This window comes from Mesoplodon densirostris, chromosome 17 (assembly GCF_025265405.1).
Source record: "Mesoplodon densirostris isolate mMesDen1 chromosome 17, mMesDen1 primary haplotype, whole genome shotgun sequence".
NCBI classification, from domain to species: Eukaryota; Metazoa; Chordata; class Mammalia; order Artiodactyla; family Ziphiidae; genus Mesoplodon; species Mesoplodon densirostris.
Window position 1 is genome coordinate 4,637,854 of NC_082677.1, and position 13,513 is coordinate 4,651,366.

Here is a 13,513-nt window from a genome sequence, read left to right on the forward strand (position 1 = left end):
GCACAGGCTCCGGACGCGCAGGCTCAGCGGCCATGGCTCACGGGCCCAGCCGCTCCGCGGCACGCGGGATCCTCCCAGACCGGGGCACGAACCCGTATCCCCTGCATCGGCAGGCGGACTCTCAACCACTGCGCCACCAGGGAAGCCCTGAATACTTTTTTCTAGCATTTAAATTCAATAAAAATATATAATTGACAGCTTTAAAAAAAAATATTTACCAACCACTCCATGTCTACCTGGAATACAATTCTGAAAGTTTTTACAAATATTCTATCATGAAATTTCATTTCTCAACTGGGCCACACCTATTCAGCCCAGCCTTCACCACATCACATTTAGAGAGGGCTCATCAGCTTTATGTCAACCAAAAATGGACCCAAATATCCTAATTCTTGTTAATGATCCAGCCTGGATTTATCATCTCTAAGTCTGCTAAACCAGTTTGCAAAGTACTCAGCACCAGCACCACTAAGGGCCACCGAGTGCCAGATCTCCACACACATTCCCCGGGAAGCTGAAAATTACAGAAGTCACCTCCCACTTCACTAAGTTTGCTGAGATGACCCTGGTCATCATTAACAGAACACACTGAGGTGGTATAAAAACCACAGTGCGGTCCCAGAAGTAAAAACGAAATATGGTGACATCTGGGGTGAAACACTGCAACTGAGAGAGAGATGGCAGGACACGAGAAAGGAAGGGCAAGGCAGCCATGCCACCTTGAAAGGACGAAAGTAATAGGACAGACCACAAACAGAGAGACAGAAAAGGTGGAAGAGTCCACTGACATCTTTTCAGTTGAAAAGGGCAATCTACAAACAAAAAGACAACGATGCAGATTTTCAAGTGTGGTCATCGGGCAAAGGCTGGATTTTCACAGGGAAAACCCACCAGAAGTTGGGTGTTCTCTGCACGACCATAACCCATTTGGGACACACTGAATGGGAAGCTCTGTAAGACCAGAGCTTATCGTGGTCATCTCTGAATTCTCAGGACCCGCATACACCCTGACAGAATGCAAGCCTCCATGAATACTTCCTGAAAGTACTCATGAAGAAAGGCACTTTACAAAAAAAAAAGGAGAGAGAACTCGTCGCTGTTAGCTTAAAAATAATAAATCCACCCCTCCTTCCATGAAAAGCACTTATATACTTACTCACCATCAGGCAGAAGAAGGTTTACTTAGGTCACTGAAATAAAAAGCACTAAAATAAAATCAAAGGCAGTCATATTCTAACTCCATTAAAGTACACCACTATTCGCAAGTAGGAAATGCTGGTTGGTTCCTGCACCTATGAAGCATTTCAATAAGAACATCTGTCCGTTATCACTGGAAGAACATCCACTTCTTGTTTTAAGTTGGAAATAAATTTATTGGCATGCAGCTTTACATGCATGGATGACTACAGATGGAGATTCTAAGCAAGCTTAGACATTCTGTAGACACCACACAACTCTTAGGAAAAGCTAATGATCTTTCTTTTGAAGCAGCGGCAGCAAAGGATAAGCCAGTGAACACAGGAGAGGGAAGACACACGGCACCTCACGCAATCATGTTCTATATTAAACACATGTACTTCACGCTGCAGTATCACAAAGTTCTTGACTGAGTACTTCTGTGAAAGTAAAGACTTCATAGTTTTTCTTCCAAAACGAATTACGTATATAAACTGTCTCTCCCCTTCTAATACAAATTCTATGTACAAGGTTTTAAATGATGAAGTCTTATGTATAGTTATTTTCAACAATACTGGGTCTCTGATTAAATTTTTAAATTCAGCAACCCATTAACGCCTCATAACATCTAGCATTTACCCTTTTCTACCGACACCTTATTTTACAGATATTTAAATAATCCTCTTCTAAAAAAAGCAGGTTGAGTAACTGCACCGCAGACCAACAAGAGATATCATTCCAGTGGGGGCAGAGGCATGAGTGAATCAAGTGCAACAAGATGGCCTCAGGAAAGAACAGGAAAATCTGAAAGGAAATGAGGCCTGAAGCTAACTTTAAAACACATGCTTCGGGCTTCCCTGGTGGCGCAGTGGTTGAGGGTCCGCCTGCTGATGCAGGGGACACGGGTTCGTGCCCCGATCCGGGAAGATCCCACGTGCCGCGGAGCGGCTGGGCCCGTGAGCCATGGCCGCTGAGCCTGCGCGTCCGGAGCCTGTGCTCCGCAACGGGAGAGGCCACAGCAGTGAGAGGCCCGCGTACCGCAAAAACAAACAAAAAACAAAACAAAACAAAAAACACATGCTTCATTCTAACAATGACAAAAAGTTGGTATGCTTTTTTTTTAGTAGAAAAAATAAGACGTTTCTTCTGAAAGTAGTATTCCCAACTTATCTAAACTTCTAGAACATATTTGAGAATGTTACAAATTAGAACATTTTTATTCCCATACGAAAGGAATAAAATCTTTCTACAAAATATTCAAAACAGGGAAAAAAGATAATCTACATTCTTAGTTTGCAATATTAGAATCTAGCTCACTTAACTTCAAAGTAAACGTCTGCTTTCTCAGAGGCATATACTATTAATAAACTAATTTTTCTTATGATGGAAATGAACAAAAATAACTGCATTTTACTTTAAAAATTTCAATTTTCGTTACTAGTATTAGTAGCGCCAATGAGTCCTTACCTCATGGAGGGGAGCAAATCACTTTACAAAGGTAATAATAATAACTACAAACACTACAGATGATTAACCCTGGGCCAGGTACCATTCTATAACCCTATGAAGTGGACATTATTTCACCCCCATTTTACAGATAAGAAAACCGTGGCACAGTGAAGTAACTTGTTCAGGGTCGCACTCACACCCACAAAAATAAATGAGGAATCTCAAAAAGGGCACAAATTCAAATCTTTTTTTTTAATTTAATTTATTTATTATTTTTGGCTGCGTTGGGTCTTTGTTGCTGTGCACAGGCTTTCTCTAGTTGCTGCGAGCAGGGGCTACTCTTCGTTGCGGTGCTTGGGCTTCTCATTGTAGTGGCTTCACTTGTTGCAGAGCACGGGCTCTAGGTGCGTGGGCTTCAGTAGTTATAACTCGCAGGCTCTAGAGCGCAGGCTCAGTAGTTGTGGTGCACAGGCTTAGTTGCTCCATGGCATGTGGGATCTTCCCGGACCAGTGATCGAACCTGTGTCCCCTGCATTGGCAGGTGGATTCTTAACCACTGCGCCACCAGGGAAGTCTCTCAAATCTTTTTTTTAAATGGCATTGGAAAAGAAAAAAACGTCAAAAATAAGTAAACAGCGTGGATTAGCCTGTTAATGAATAAAATGGTGATATCACTAACCTCCAGTAAATATTTTTTAAGGAAGAAATATATTTACTTTGGACCGTAATTTTCCATGAATTCTATAACATTAAAAAAAAAAAAAGGGGGGACCTCCCTGGTGGTCCAGTGGTTAAGACTCCACGCTTCCACTGCAGGGTGTGAGGGTTCAATCCCGGGTCAGTGAACTAAGATCACACAAGCCGAGCAGCGTGGCCAAAAAAACAAACAAACAAACAAGAAAAAAACAAACTAGGAAACTAAGTATAATTCATATTTAACTATATCTAATTCCATGCACCTTATATTATCTAAAACATGATCAGATGCAACCTACTGAATGGGAGAAACTACTGCAAATCATATATCTGATCAAGGACTAATATCCAAAATACATAAAAGAACTCAGACAACTCAACAGCTAAAAAAAAACCAGTGCAATCAAAAAATGGACAGAAGAGGGCTTTCCTGGTGGCGCAGTGGTTGAGAGTCCGCCTGCCGATGCAGGGGACGTGGGTTCGTGCCCCGGTCCGGGAGGATCCCACATGCCGCGGAGCGGCTGGGCCCGTGAGCCATGGCCGCTGAGCCTGCGCGTCCGGAGCCTGTGCTCCGCAACGGGAGAGGCCACAACAGTGAGAGGCCCGCGTACCGCAAAAAAAAAAAAAAAAAAAAAAGAAAAAAAAAAAATGGACAGAAGATCTGAATAGACATTTTTCGAAAGAAGACATACACATGGCCAACAGTAACATGAAAAGATGCTGTACGTCATTAACCATCACGGAAATACAAATCAAAACCACAATGAGATATCACCTCATACCTGTCAGAATGTGTCAAAAAGACAAGAAATAACAAGTGTTGGTGAGGATGTGGAGAAAAGGGAACCACACTGTGCACTGTTGGTGGGAATGTAAGTTGGTGCAGCAACTATGGAAAACAATATGGAGGTTCCTCAAAAAATTAAAAATAAGACTACTATATGATCCAGCAACTCCTCTTCTGGATATTTATCAAATAAAACAAAAATACTAACTCAAAAAGATAAATGCATGCCTATATTCAATGCAGCGTTATTTACAACAGCCAAGATATGGAAACAACCTAATGTCCATCAATGGATGAATAGATAAAGAAGATGTGGTACATGTATACAATGGAATATTACTCAGCCATTAAAAAAGGACTAAAAGTCTTACCATTTTCGATGACATGGATGAATATCATGGGTATTATGCTAAGTGAAGTAAGTCAAAGACAAATACCATATTATCTCACTTATATGTGGAATCTTTAAAAAAAAAAAGACTCATAGAACAAAGAACAGACTGGTGTTTGCCAGAGGTGGTGGAGGTGGGGGGGGTAGAGAGAAATGGGTGAAGGGGGTCAAACAGGTAAAAGAAAATCAATTAAACACAATTAGCATTCCCAAAGTGATGATATCAACAATCATTTATAAATTCTCAAAGGATCAGAGAATACTGAATTTTCGATCTAGAAGGAAACAAACACAGAAGGAATATTTACGTGTCTAGTCCAACCCCTTTATTTTACAGATGAGAAAAACCAACTCACAAAGTTTTAGAAGACTTTCCCATATGTACAGATCTAAATGTCAAAATCTGGATTAGAAATTTCCTTCTGGTCCAACTGCTCTTTTTAATATACCATGCAGTAGGATACATTACAAAATACTATATTAAGTTTCTGGAACTGAGCTACTGAAAGAGAATTCAAAACAAAATCAGATTATTTAAATCTAAAAAATGAAGGTTTCTGGAAAGGAATTAATGCTAGCTATACAAATGCTTAAATAATCTTTCCTGAGACAGTAAAAGTTTCAGGAGAGCTCCAATAAATCTGGCTTTAAAGGTAGAAAGAAAGAACTTGTGAGAAAATGGAAGTGGACTCAGTCTCTGGGGGCCTATCAGAAGCCCAGAACCAAGGAAGAAAACTAGGTATGCAGCGATCAAGTCTGGCTGAACTGGCCACGTGGGTCGTGGGACAGTAAATAATTAACCTACTCAGAGATCTATTATAAAAAGATTAGTTGGAGGAGGAAGGAGAAAACCACCAAGAGGTAAGCAAAGCCAAAAGATATGAGACTAGAGTCTTTACACCTGTTTCACCTAATTGAATATGGTATTTAAAACCATACTTTTTAAGCATATGAAAAGTTTCAAATCCCAATGGTCTTACCTTTATTTGTGGTAAGTGCCAATAATTCACGTGGAAAACTGAAATGTGAAATTTTACCTAGGGCATAGTTTTTTTAAAAAGACAAGACGGACTTCCCTGGTGACGCAGTGGTTAAGAATCCATCTGCCAATGCGGGGGACACGGGTTCAAGCCCTGGTCCGGGAAGATCCCACATGCAGCGGAGCAACTAAGCCCGTGCACCACAACTACTGAGCATGCACTCTAGAGCCCACGAGCCACAACTACCGAGCCCGCATGCCACACCTACTGAAGCCCGCATGCCACAACTACTGAAGCCCGTGTGCCTAGAGCCCGGGCTCCGCAACAAGAAGCCCGCACACCGCAACGAAGAGTAGCCCCCGCTCGCCGCAACTAGAGAAAGCCCGTGCGCAGCAACAAAGACCCAACGCAGCCAAAAATAAATAATATAAGTTAAAAATACATTTTAAATAAATAAATAAATAATAGGCAAAAGCTCTGGGAGGTAAAGTAAGTTATTTTCTTTTCTGCTGCATTAAGAGTTTCCAAACTCTTTTTTATAGAATACTTTCCAAATTTTCTATAATGAGAATGTGCAATTTTTAATGTCCAATATTTTTTTAGCGAAATTCGAATGATCAGCAGGCTTAAATAAAACATTCTAAACGATCTCTCTGCTAAGGTCCTCAAACAAATGTTCAAACATTCCCTATCTAACCATTTATATGACAGAAGTCTCCTTATTTTTGAAGTTTTCATCTCTCCTAAATTAACATTAAAAACAGCAAAATTAGGGCTCCCCTGGTGGCACAGTGGTTGAGAATCTGCCTGCCAATGCAGGGGACACAGGTTCGAGCCCTGCTCTGGGAAGATCCCACATGCCGCGGAGCAGCTGGGCCCGTGAGCCACAACTACTGAGCCTGCGCGTCTGGAGCCTGTGTTCCGCAACGAGAGGCCGTGACAGTGAGAGGCCCGCGCACCGCAATGAAGAGTGGCCCCCGCTTGCCACAACTAGAGAAAGCCCTCGCACAGAAATGAAGACCCAACACAGCCTAAAATAAATAAATAAATAAATAAATTTATTAAAAAAAAAAAAAACAGCAAAATTAGTAAACCAATGGCAACCCACTTTGAATGTTCCCATCATAGAAAACACTTTACTACTAAAATATTAATAAAAATTAATTCAATATTTCGCTAATAAAAGAATCACACCCACCCTACGTCTCAAGAAGGAACGAGGGCTGCTATCATTTACTCTAATATTCGGACGACATGAAGAGCCTACCCCGCACCCCGACGAGCAAGGCACCGCGGGGTCTGAGGTTTTCCTCCTGTCCCTCCCTCTGGAGTGATAAACTGCACTGACCACACACGCATCTGACTCTGCGTGAGTGACCCCAGTGAGACTCAAACAATAAGAAAAGACAAAGAGTCAGTCTCACCTGTGACTTTCCTGCAGTAAGTACAGTCAGCTTAAAGTTTCCCACGCGCAGGGTGCCGTGCTGGGTACAGGCTTTTTCGAAGCAAACCTGTCAGACCCACCGAGCAGCAGACTTGCGGCCTTGGCTTCAACGACACCATGTTCTAGGGGATCTAGCTGACACCCAGTGACTGGGGGTGGGCAAGGAGCCAGGCCACCCCACGCTCGACCACGTTCCCCTGCAACGACTTCTCCTTTATCCAACCCCCGCCCTGCACGCCCTCCCCTGCCAGGACTCCTACAACCCAAACAGGAAGCGAGGATGCTTCTCACATCCGTGGAGCCCCCAGCGCTGTGCTTCCTAACAGCCCTGACCCGTATGGTCACCTTCTAGTCCTGGGCCACCACAAGCTGCTCTACAACGTCCACTTCAATTTCAAAACACAGGCCATCCCTCCACATGCATTCGGTCACTTTCCCCGTTATTTCACAATTATGAAGTATAATATTAAATATTAGGTAGATGCTCTGTGCCAGGCCCTGAAGTCTGAAGCTACTTCATCAGCAAAACAAGCACCATGTGACACTGAAATTATTTCATGGGCAAACAACAAGAGGCATTTCTGGGCTTCCCTGGTGGCACAGTGGTTGAGAGTCCGCCTGCCGATGCAGGGGACACGGGTTCGTGCCCCGGTCTGGGAAGATCCCACATGCGGGAGAGCGGCTGGGCCCGTGAGCCATGGCCGCTGAGCCTGCGTGTCCAGAGCTTGTGCTCCGCAACGGGAGAGGCCACAGCAGTGAGAGGCCCGTGTACCGCAAAAAAAAAAAAAAGAGGCGTTTCTACAGGTATCCTGCAAATTGATTCACTGCAACCCAAGCATAATCACTCACACCGTCAGGCTGTAACACTAACTTAAGAGAAACAAACTTAACTGACTTTCGCATATCAGAGGAACAACTGTGATCTAGAATAAGACACATCAAAAGAGATTTGCTTTTAACGGTTACTTAATCCTATGAAGGTATTGCTATTTGCCCAGGTATCTTGTGTTGACATGTGAAAAAAATATGTCAACGTTATTATTTATAGAATAAAACGTCACCTCATTATAAGCGTTTTCACAGCTGCTGATTCTGAAAGATCATTCTCATTAGGACCAGCCCCTCTCCTCCGCTTCACCCCACACACGACCCCCATCTCAGGCATGTTTAACCAAACTTACTCCCCCCAGACATCAGCAGAAGACATGAAGGATGCAGGGAGACTTTTACTGTATGCAGAAGGCACTGCTCCACCAAACTGTAGAATTAAATGATAGTCCCTTCGCTTAAGGCCTTCAGAATCTAATAAGGAGACAAGAGAAAAATTTACAACACAGCAAGTATGGTAAGTGCTCCTGAGATCACAAAACGGCTGTGAAATTGTATGAGGGGGATGGAGGGTGGGGAGGGACGGAGCTAAGATTATTCACGGAAGGCTACCTGCTTGAGGGACAGCTGTGACCAGGTCAGAAACCCACAAAGGCACAGAGATAAATACCTTTGCTTTTCTTGACTGTCATTTCTGTAGTATCTCAGAAGACAGACTGAAGTTCTCTTTAAAGAATAAGATTGCAGGATACTTTGATATATTTAGCACTACCTTGGGAGTGCGTCAGAGTGTATTCAAATATGAACACAGGCACATACAATTTTAACACTACTTTTGGAGCAATCTCATTTGGCCGGCCACTGATGTTTCCCTATCTGCCAACAATACACACACACCGCATGTAATTAATGCACCTGAGCGGAAGCCCTAGAGAGTTTTGGAGTCTAAAATTCTTGAGATCAAAATCCCATTTACTCAGGGTTTGACGTGGCAAATCTCTCTCTGCCTCATTTTCTTAACCTGATTAGAGCATATGTTAATACGTTTACGTGAATATTGTTTGTCTCTCTTAACCAGAATGTAAACACTATGAAAGCAGAGACTGTCTTGATCACTGCTGTATCCCCAGCACTCAGCACACTCTGTTGTACGTAGTAGGTGCTAAATGTATACCTGATATACTTGAGTGGATGAAACAGTAAAGAGCCACATTTCACTCCAGAAACTCTAGACTTTGACAGTGAACTATGACCTGACAATCTGTGTAGCTCAGCAATCTGGTAAGATTATCACTTTTAAAGACTTAATTATCACATTCCTTTAGAAAGAGAATAATAACTGGCATATCTAAAAATAATTAATCTACCTGATCCTTGGAAATCCTTTTAATACAGTCCCTTTCAGCTTCCCTGGTGACGCAGTGGTTAAGAATCCGCCTGCCAATGCAGGGGACACGGGTTCAAGCCCTGGTCCGGGAAGATCCCACATGCCGCGGAGCAACTAAGCCCGTGCGCCACAACTACTGAGCATGCGCTCTAAAGCCCGCGAGCCACAACTACTGAGCCTGAGCCACAACTACTGAAGCCCACGCACCTAGAGCCCATGCTCCGCAACAAGAGAAGTCACCGCTGTGAGACGCCCACGCACCGCAACCAATGAAGCACAATGAAGACACAACACAGCCAAAAATAAATAAATAAATAAAAATTAAAAAAAAATACAGTCCCTTTAACATCAATGGTTCCTAAAATATGAATTGTGCAAGAAAAACAAACATCCATTTGAGGAAATGGATTCTTCATGATTCATTCTTCAGTGTGATGTCTTTAATACTGTAGATTTTAATCCCACTTGATTTCAGCCATTTTTATACTGTTCCTTAGCGTGCAGTACAGAATCTGCTTCTAAAGCACCTTTTCGATCTGATTCACCGCTCCTTGAAGAAAGGTATATGAAACGTACCACCCTTAAATGGAAGATTGCTGGGGGGGAATCTCCCACACGCATAAAAAGGTCTGATAAGACATAAAACAGAAGGAAAGATTTCAGAAGTCTTTAATAACATCATCACTAAGCCCACGTGGTGAAAAATAACTTTTTTTTCTGTGATGGCTCATACTTAAGATCGCAATATGTAAGTCATAAGGAGCTAATGAAACGAATTCGCCCCACCGTGTGGAAAACTGGTCCTTCTGACCAACCACAAAACACCAAGATTTAAACGCACCCACGTTCTGCTCAACTCGGGACTTCTCCACAGGCATTAGCACTTTTCCCTTAAAGTCGATTTAAAAGCCCCAGTAAAACACAGACAGCAACCCTTGCCGTCAGTTCCTGCACAGAAACACTTCAAGCCACACACTGATGCGTCTGGGGCGTTCAAGTAAACAAATGACAGGAATGCTTAAGCTGTTTCCAAGATCAACGTGGATTCCCAAAGACAAGATTGCCACCTGGACACGCGGCTGGAAACGGGAGAGCTCGTTCCTCTCAGAAGAGGAGAAAAGGGGGAAATTTTCGACAGCACTTATTTAAAGTTTCCACCTTCACACACACCCCCTTCCCCTCGGCGCCGGCGGGGACTCAGCCTCGCCAGAGGCGCGAAGAGGAAACCTGAGCCGACTTCCGTGCCCTCGCGGCCGGTAAGGGGACCCTGCCTTCCCGCCGCAGCCCCTCGCCCGCCGGGGACCCTCCGGGCCCGGCCAGCCGGGCCCGAACCCGAGCGCCGCCGGACGGAAACGCGGGCGCCGCTCGTGTGCTTCCACCTCCGGCCCCGGCCGGGCCCGCGGCCCGGCTCGCGCGCCCACAGCCCGGCGCCGCGGGGACCCGCGGCCGAGCACGGGCACCGACGACCCGCGCCGCCCCCGCCGGCCACCCTCGCGCGCCCGCCTCCCGGGGCCGCTCCGCGCTTGCTTGCGCCCCGCCGTCCGACTGCCCCCGCCCGGCCCGCGCCGCCCCCTCCCGGCCACAGCCCTGCGCCAGGCCCCGCGGGCCGCGAGGGCGGGGACGAGGGTCGCCCGCTGCCCTCCCGCCTCACCTACCATGGTACAGATGGAGGCGAATTTGGAGACTGTCATTAGGATTTCCATCCGCCCAGCGCCATCTTCCACCCAATCACAGCGGCGGCGGCGGCGGCGGCGGCGGCGGCGGCGGCGGCGGGCGGGGGAGGAGGGCAGCCGGATCGCCCGCTCGCACCGCAGCCAGCGGGCGGACCCCGAGGCGCCGCGGACCCAGGCACCGAGCCTGCTCAGCCGCCGCTGCCGTCGTCGCCGCCGGCGCTCCGGCACTCCCTGCCGCGGGCCCCAGCCCCCGCCTGCCGGCTGCCCGCCCGCCCCCGGCTCCTCCCCGGCGCAGGGCGCAGCCGCTGCCTCGGGGCCCGCGCCTGCCCGCGAAGCCGCCCGCCACACACCCCGCCCAGCGCGCTGTGGAGCGGGCTCCGCCGAGGCCCTAATGCCCGGCCTGCTGGCAGCTGCGCGGCCCGGCGGCGCGCCCCGCCCACCCCTTCGCGGCCCCGCCCACTCCCCGCGCTGGCGCCGCCCTCTCTCAGCGGATGTCTCCCGGGCTCTGGAGCGCGCGACTCGGGGAACTCCCGCGCCGGCTCCACCCCGCGCTCAGCCGGGGCGGGGCTCGGAGGGGCCACCGCCTCCCGCCCGCGGCCCTCGCGGTCCTAGAGCCCGGGCGCCGAGAGAGGGGCAAGAAGGGTGATGGGGGCGACCAGGGTCAATCCCGGAAGGGGCTGACCAGCAGCCTCTACCAAGGGCGAGAACAGCTAGCCCAGACAGAAAACTGAGGGGGTGATCTCGATAATTCTGGGTGCGGCGGGAGGAAACCTGCTTCTGAACGGTTAAAATAGCCCAGGTCATCCAATGTCCCAAGCACCTAAAATGCAAGGTGGTTTGTTTCTTTTTACATACATTGGGTAAATAACCTGGGTCAGAACACCGTAATTTCGCGAAAGACAAATTAATTAATTAAAAGTGAAAGAGGCAAAGAAGAAACTATATTTGGCTCCTTGAATTAAGAAAGGTAAATTATGGGGAAGGGGGCGAAGCTGATTTCCGCCCGCTTGTTGGCCATAAATTTAGAATTTGGTTATAAATATAATATCTAAATATACTTGTTCTGAAAGTTGAGTTGCAAAATAGGGAAGGATCTCAACCCAGCAGTGATGATGTTATTCCCAGGGACAAGAAGTCCCACAAGTAAGAAAAATGTCCTGTGAGAAATGCTGAAGCAGTATTAGCCAGGGGGGATAGTTCCTATTTTCTGCTTTGATAAAATGTAGCATTGCACCCTGTTCATGTCAGACAGCTCAGCTTCGTTTCTTCCTATTTGAGAAAGAAGTTCAAGTTAGTAGAATAACTTTATAAATTATTGTATTAGAAAGCTTGTGATTTTTCACGATTGAAGAACTGATGGGATGCTTTTTTAGTTTCCCCCATTTCAGTGGGGCAGAAATGACAAATGACATACGAGTCTCTAAAATCAGATATGCCTTAACTCTTCAGTTCAAAACATTTAAAACACAAAACATTCAAACAAAATTTAGGTGAAAAATAGATTTCTGGTACATGCATGCTGTTTCCATAGTGATTTCCATTATAAGCTTGCTTGGGGGAAACAAAATTGCAAACAGAATATAGCCAAGTCCCATAGTAGCTGGCCTGCTGCTCCAGGCACCTGCCTCCCTGGAAGCCGGGACTTCCCTCTTTGCCCTGATACCCGAGCCAGTGCCAGAATGTGCCAGAACCACACATTCAGGTAGCTGGGGTGCTCACCTCCCCATTTCCCTGCCTAGACTTGGAAGTACCACCCACCTGAGTTGCTTCTTGCTATGTTCCATCCTGCTTAGACCTCCAGGGTATGCCTGGGCCTCCTACCGGTGTTGCCATGCCCATGACAGGCTGGACCCTGTCCGTCTCATCTATTTGGTTGAAAGTCTAGTTGTCATTCTGTCCCGTTGAACAGGTCTAATGTGTCAGAATTGGAGCCCCATCTCCATCTAGGCTGCCCACCAAGATCTCTCCTTGTCCATGGAACAGAGGCCACCAGCTTTATACGTAAGCGTATGTAAGAACAAGGGCTTTTCTAAATGGATTTCTGGTGGAATTATCTGAAGTTGTGTTTAGTTGATGTTATAGCCATCTAAATTCACAGATGAGGGACTTCCCTGGCAGTCCAGTGGTTAAGACTCCACGCTTCCAATGTAGGGGACACAGGTTTGATCCCTGGTTGGGAACTAAGATCCCCCGTGACACGTGGCGTGGCCAAAAGATTTAAAATTTTTTTAAATTTAAAAAATAAGTTCACAGGTGATAACACAGATCCTAATAGCAAGCCTCTCAATGCCTCGCCTCCCCAGCGTCAAGGCTGTGTGGAAAGGCACAAACGTAAAGAGAGAATCTTCCATGTGCTAGGTGCTGCACTGGGGTGTTTTTTTGTTTGTCTGTTTGTTTGTTACCATATGTAATGCAGATGAAGATAAGATATAGCTGAAATGTCACACTTGTGCCCCCAGAGCTTGAAAGGGATCATCTGGACTTAGAATACAGTTTTTACCTGCAGCCGTATCAGCTTTACAAAGAGCTTCATTGTATGTAGGGAAAGATGAGTTTATGTACAACTGACCTCTTTCAGGCCTTCCTGAGTGTATCAGCTACAAATTACACCCAGATAACTTCAGGGACCAAGCAAGTAAACAAATTAGGGCAAGCTCATTCCATTTGGTTAGCATGTTTTTAAATGGTTTTGTTTAAATAAT

At 46.2% G+C, this 13,513-nt stretch overlaps 1 protein-coding gene across 1 annotated transcript in view; it reads right to left on the bottom strand.

Moving 5' to 3' along the window:
- The window catches only part of LOC132477511 (ubiquitin carboxyl-terminal hydrolase 12), a 75,273-nt gene extending 64,216 nt beyond the window's left edge, over positions 1-11,057 (bottom strand). Inside the window, exon 1 of the mRNA XM_060079901.1 lies at positions 10,794-11,057. Within this exon, the coding sequence (XP_059935884.1) occupies positions 10,794-10,841 (48 nt within the window). The 5' untranslated portion in view covers positions 10,842-11,057. The remainder of the gene's footprint in view (positions 1-10,793) is intronic.
- Between the last annotated feature and the right edge of the window lie 2,456 nt (positions 11,058-13,513).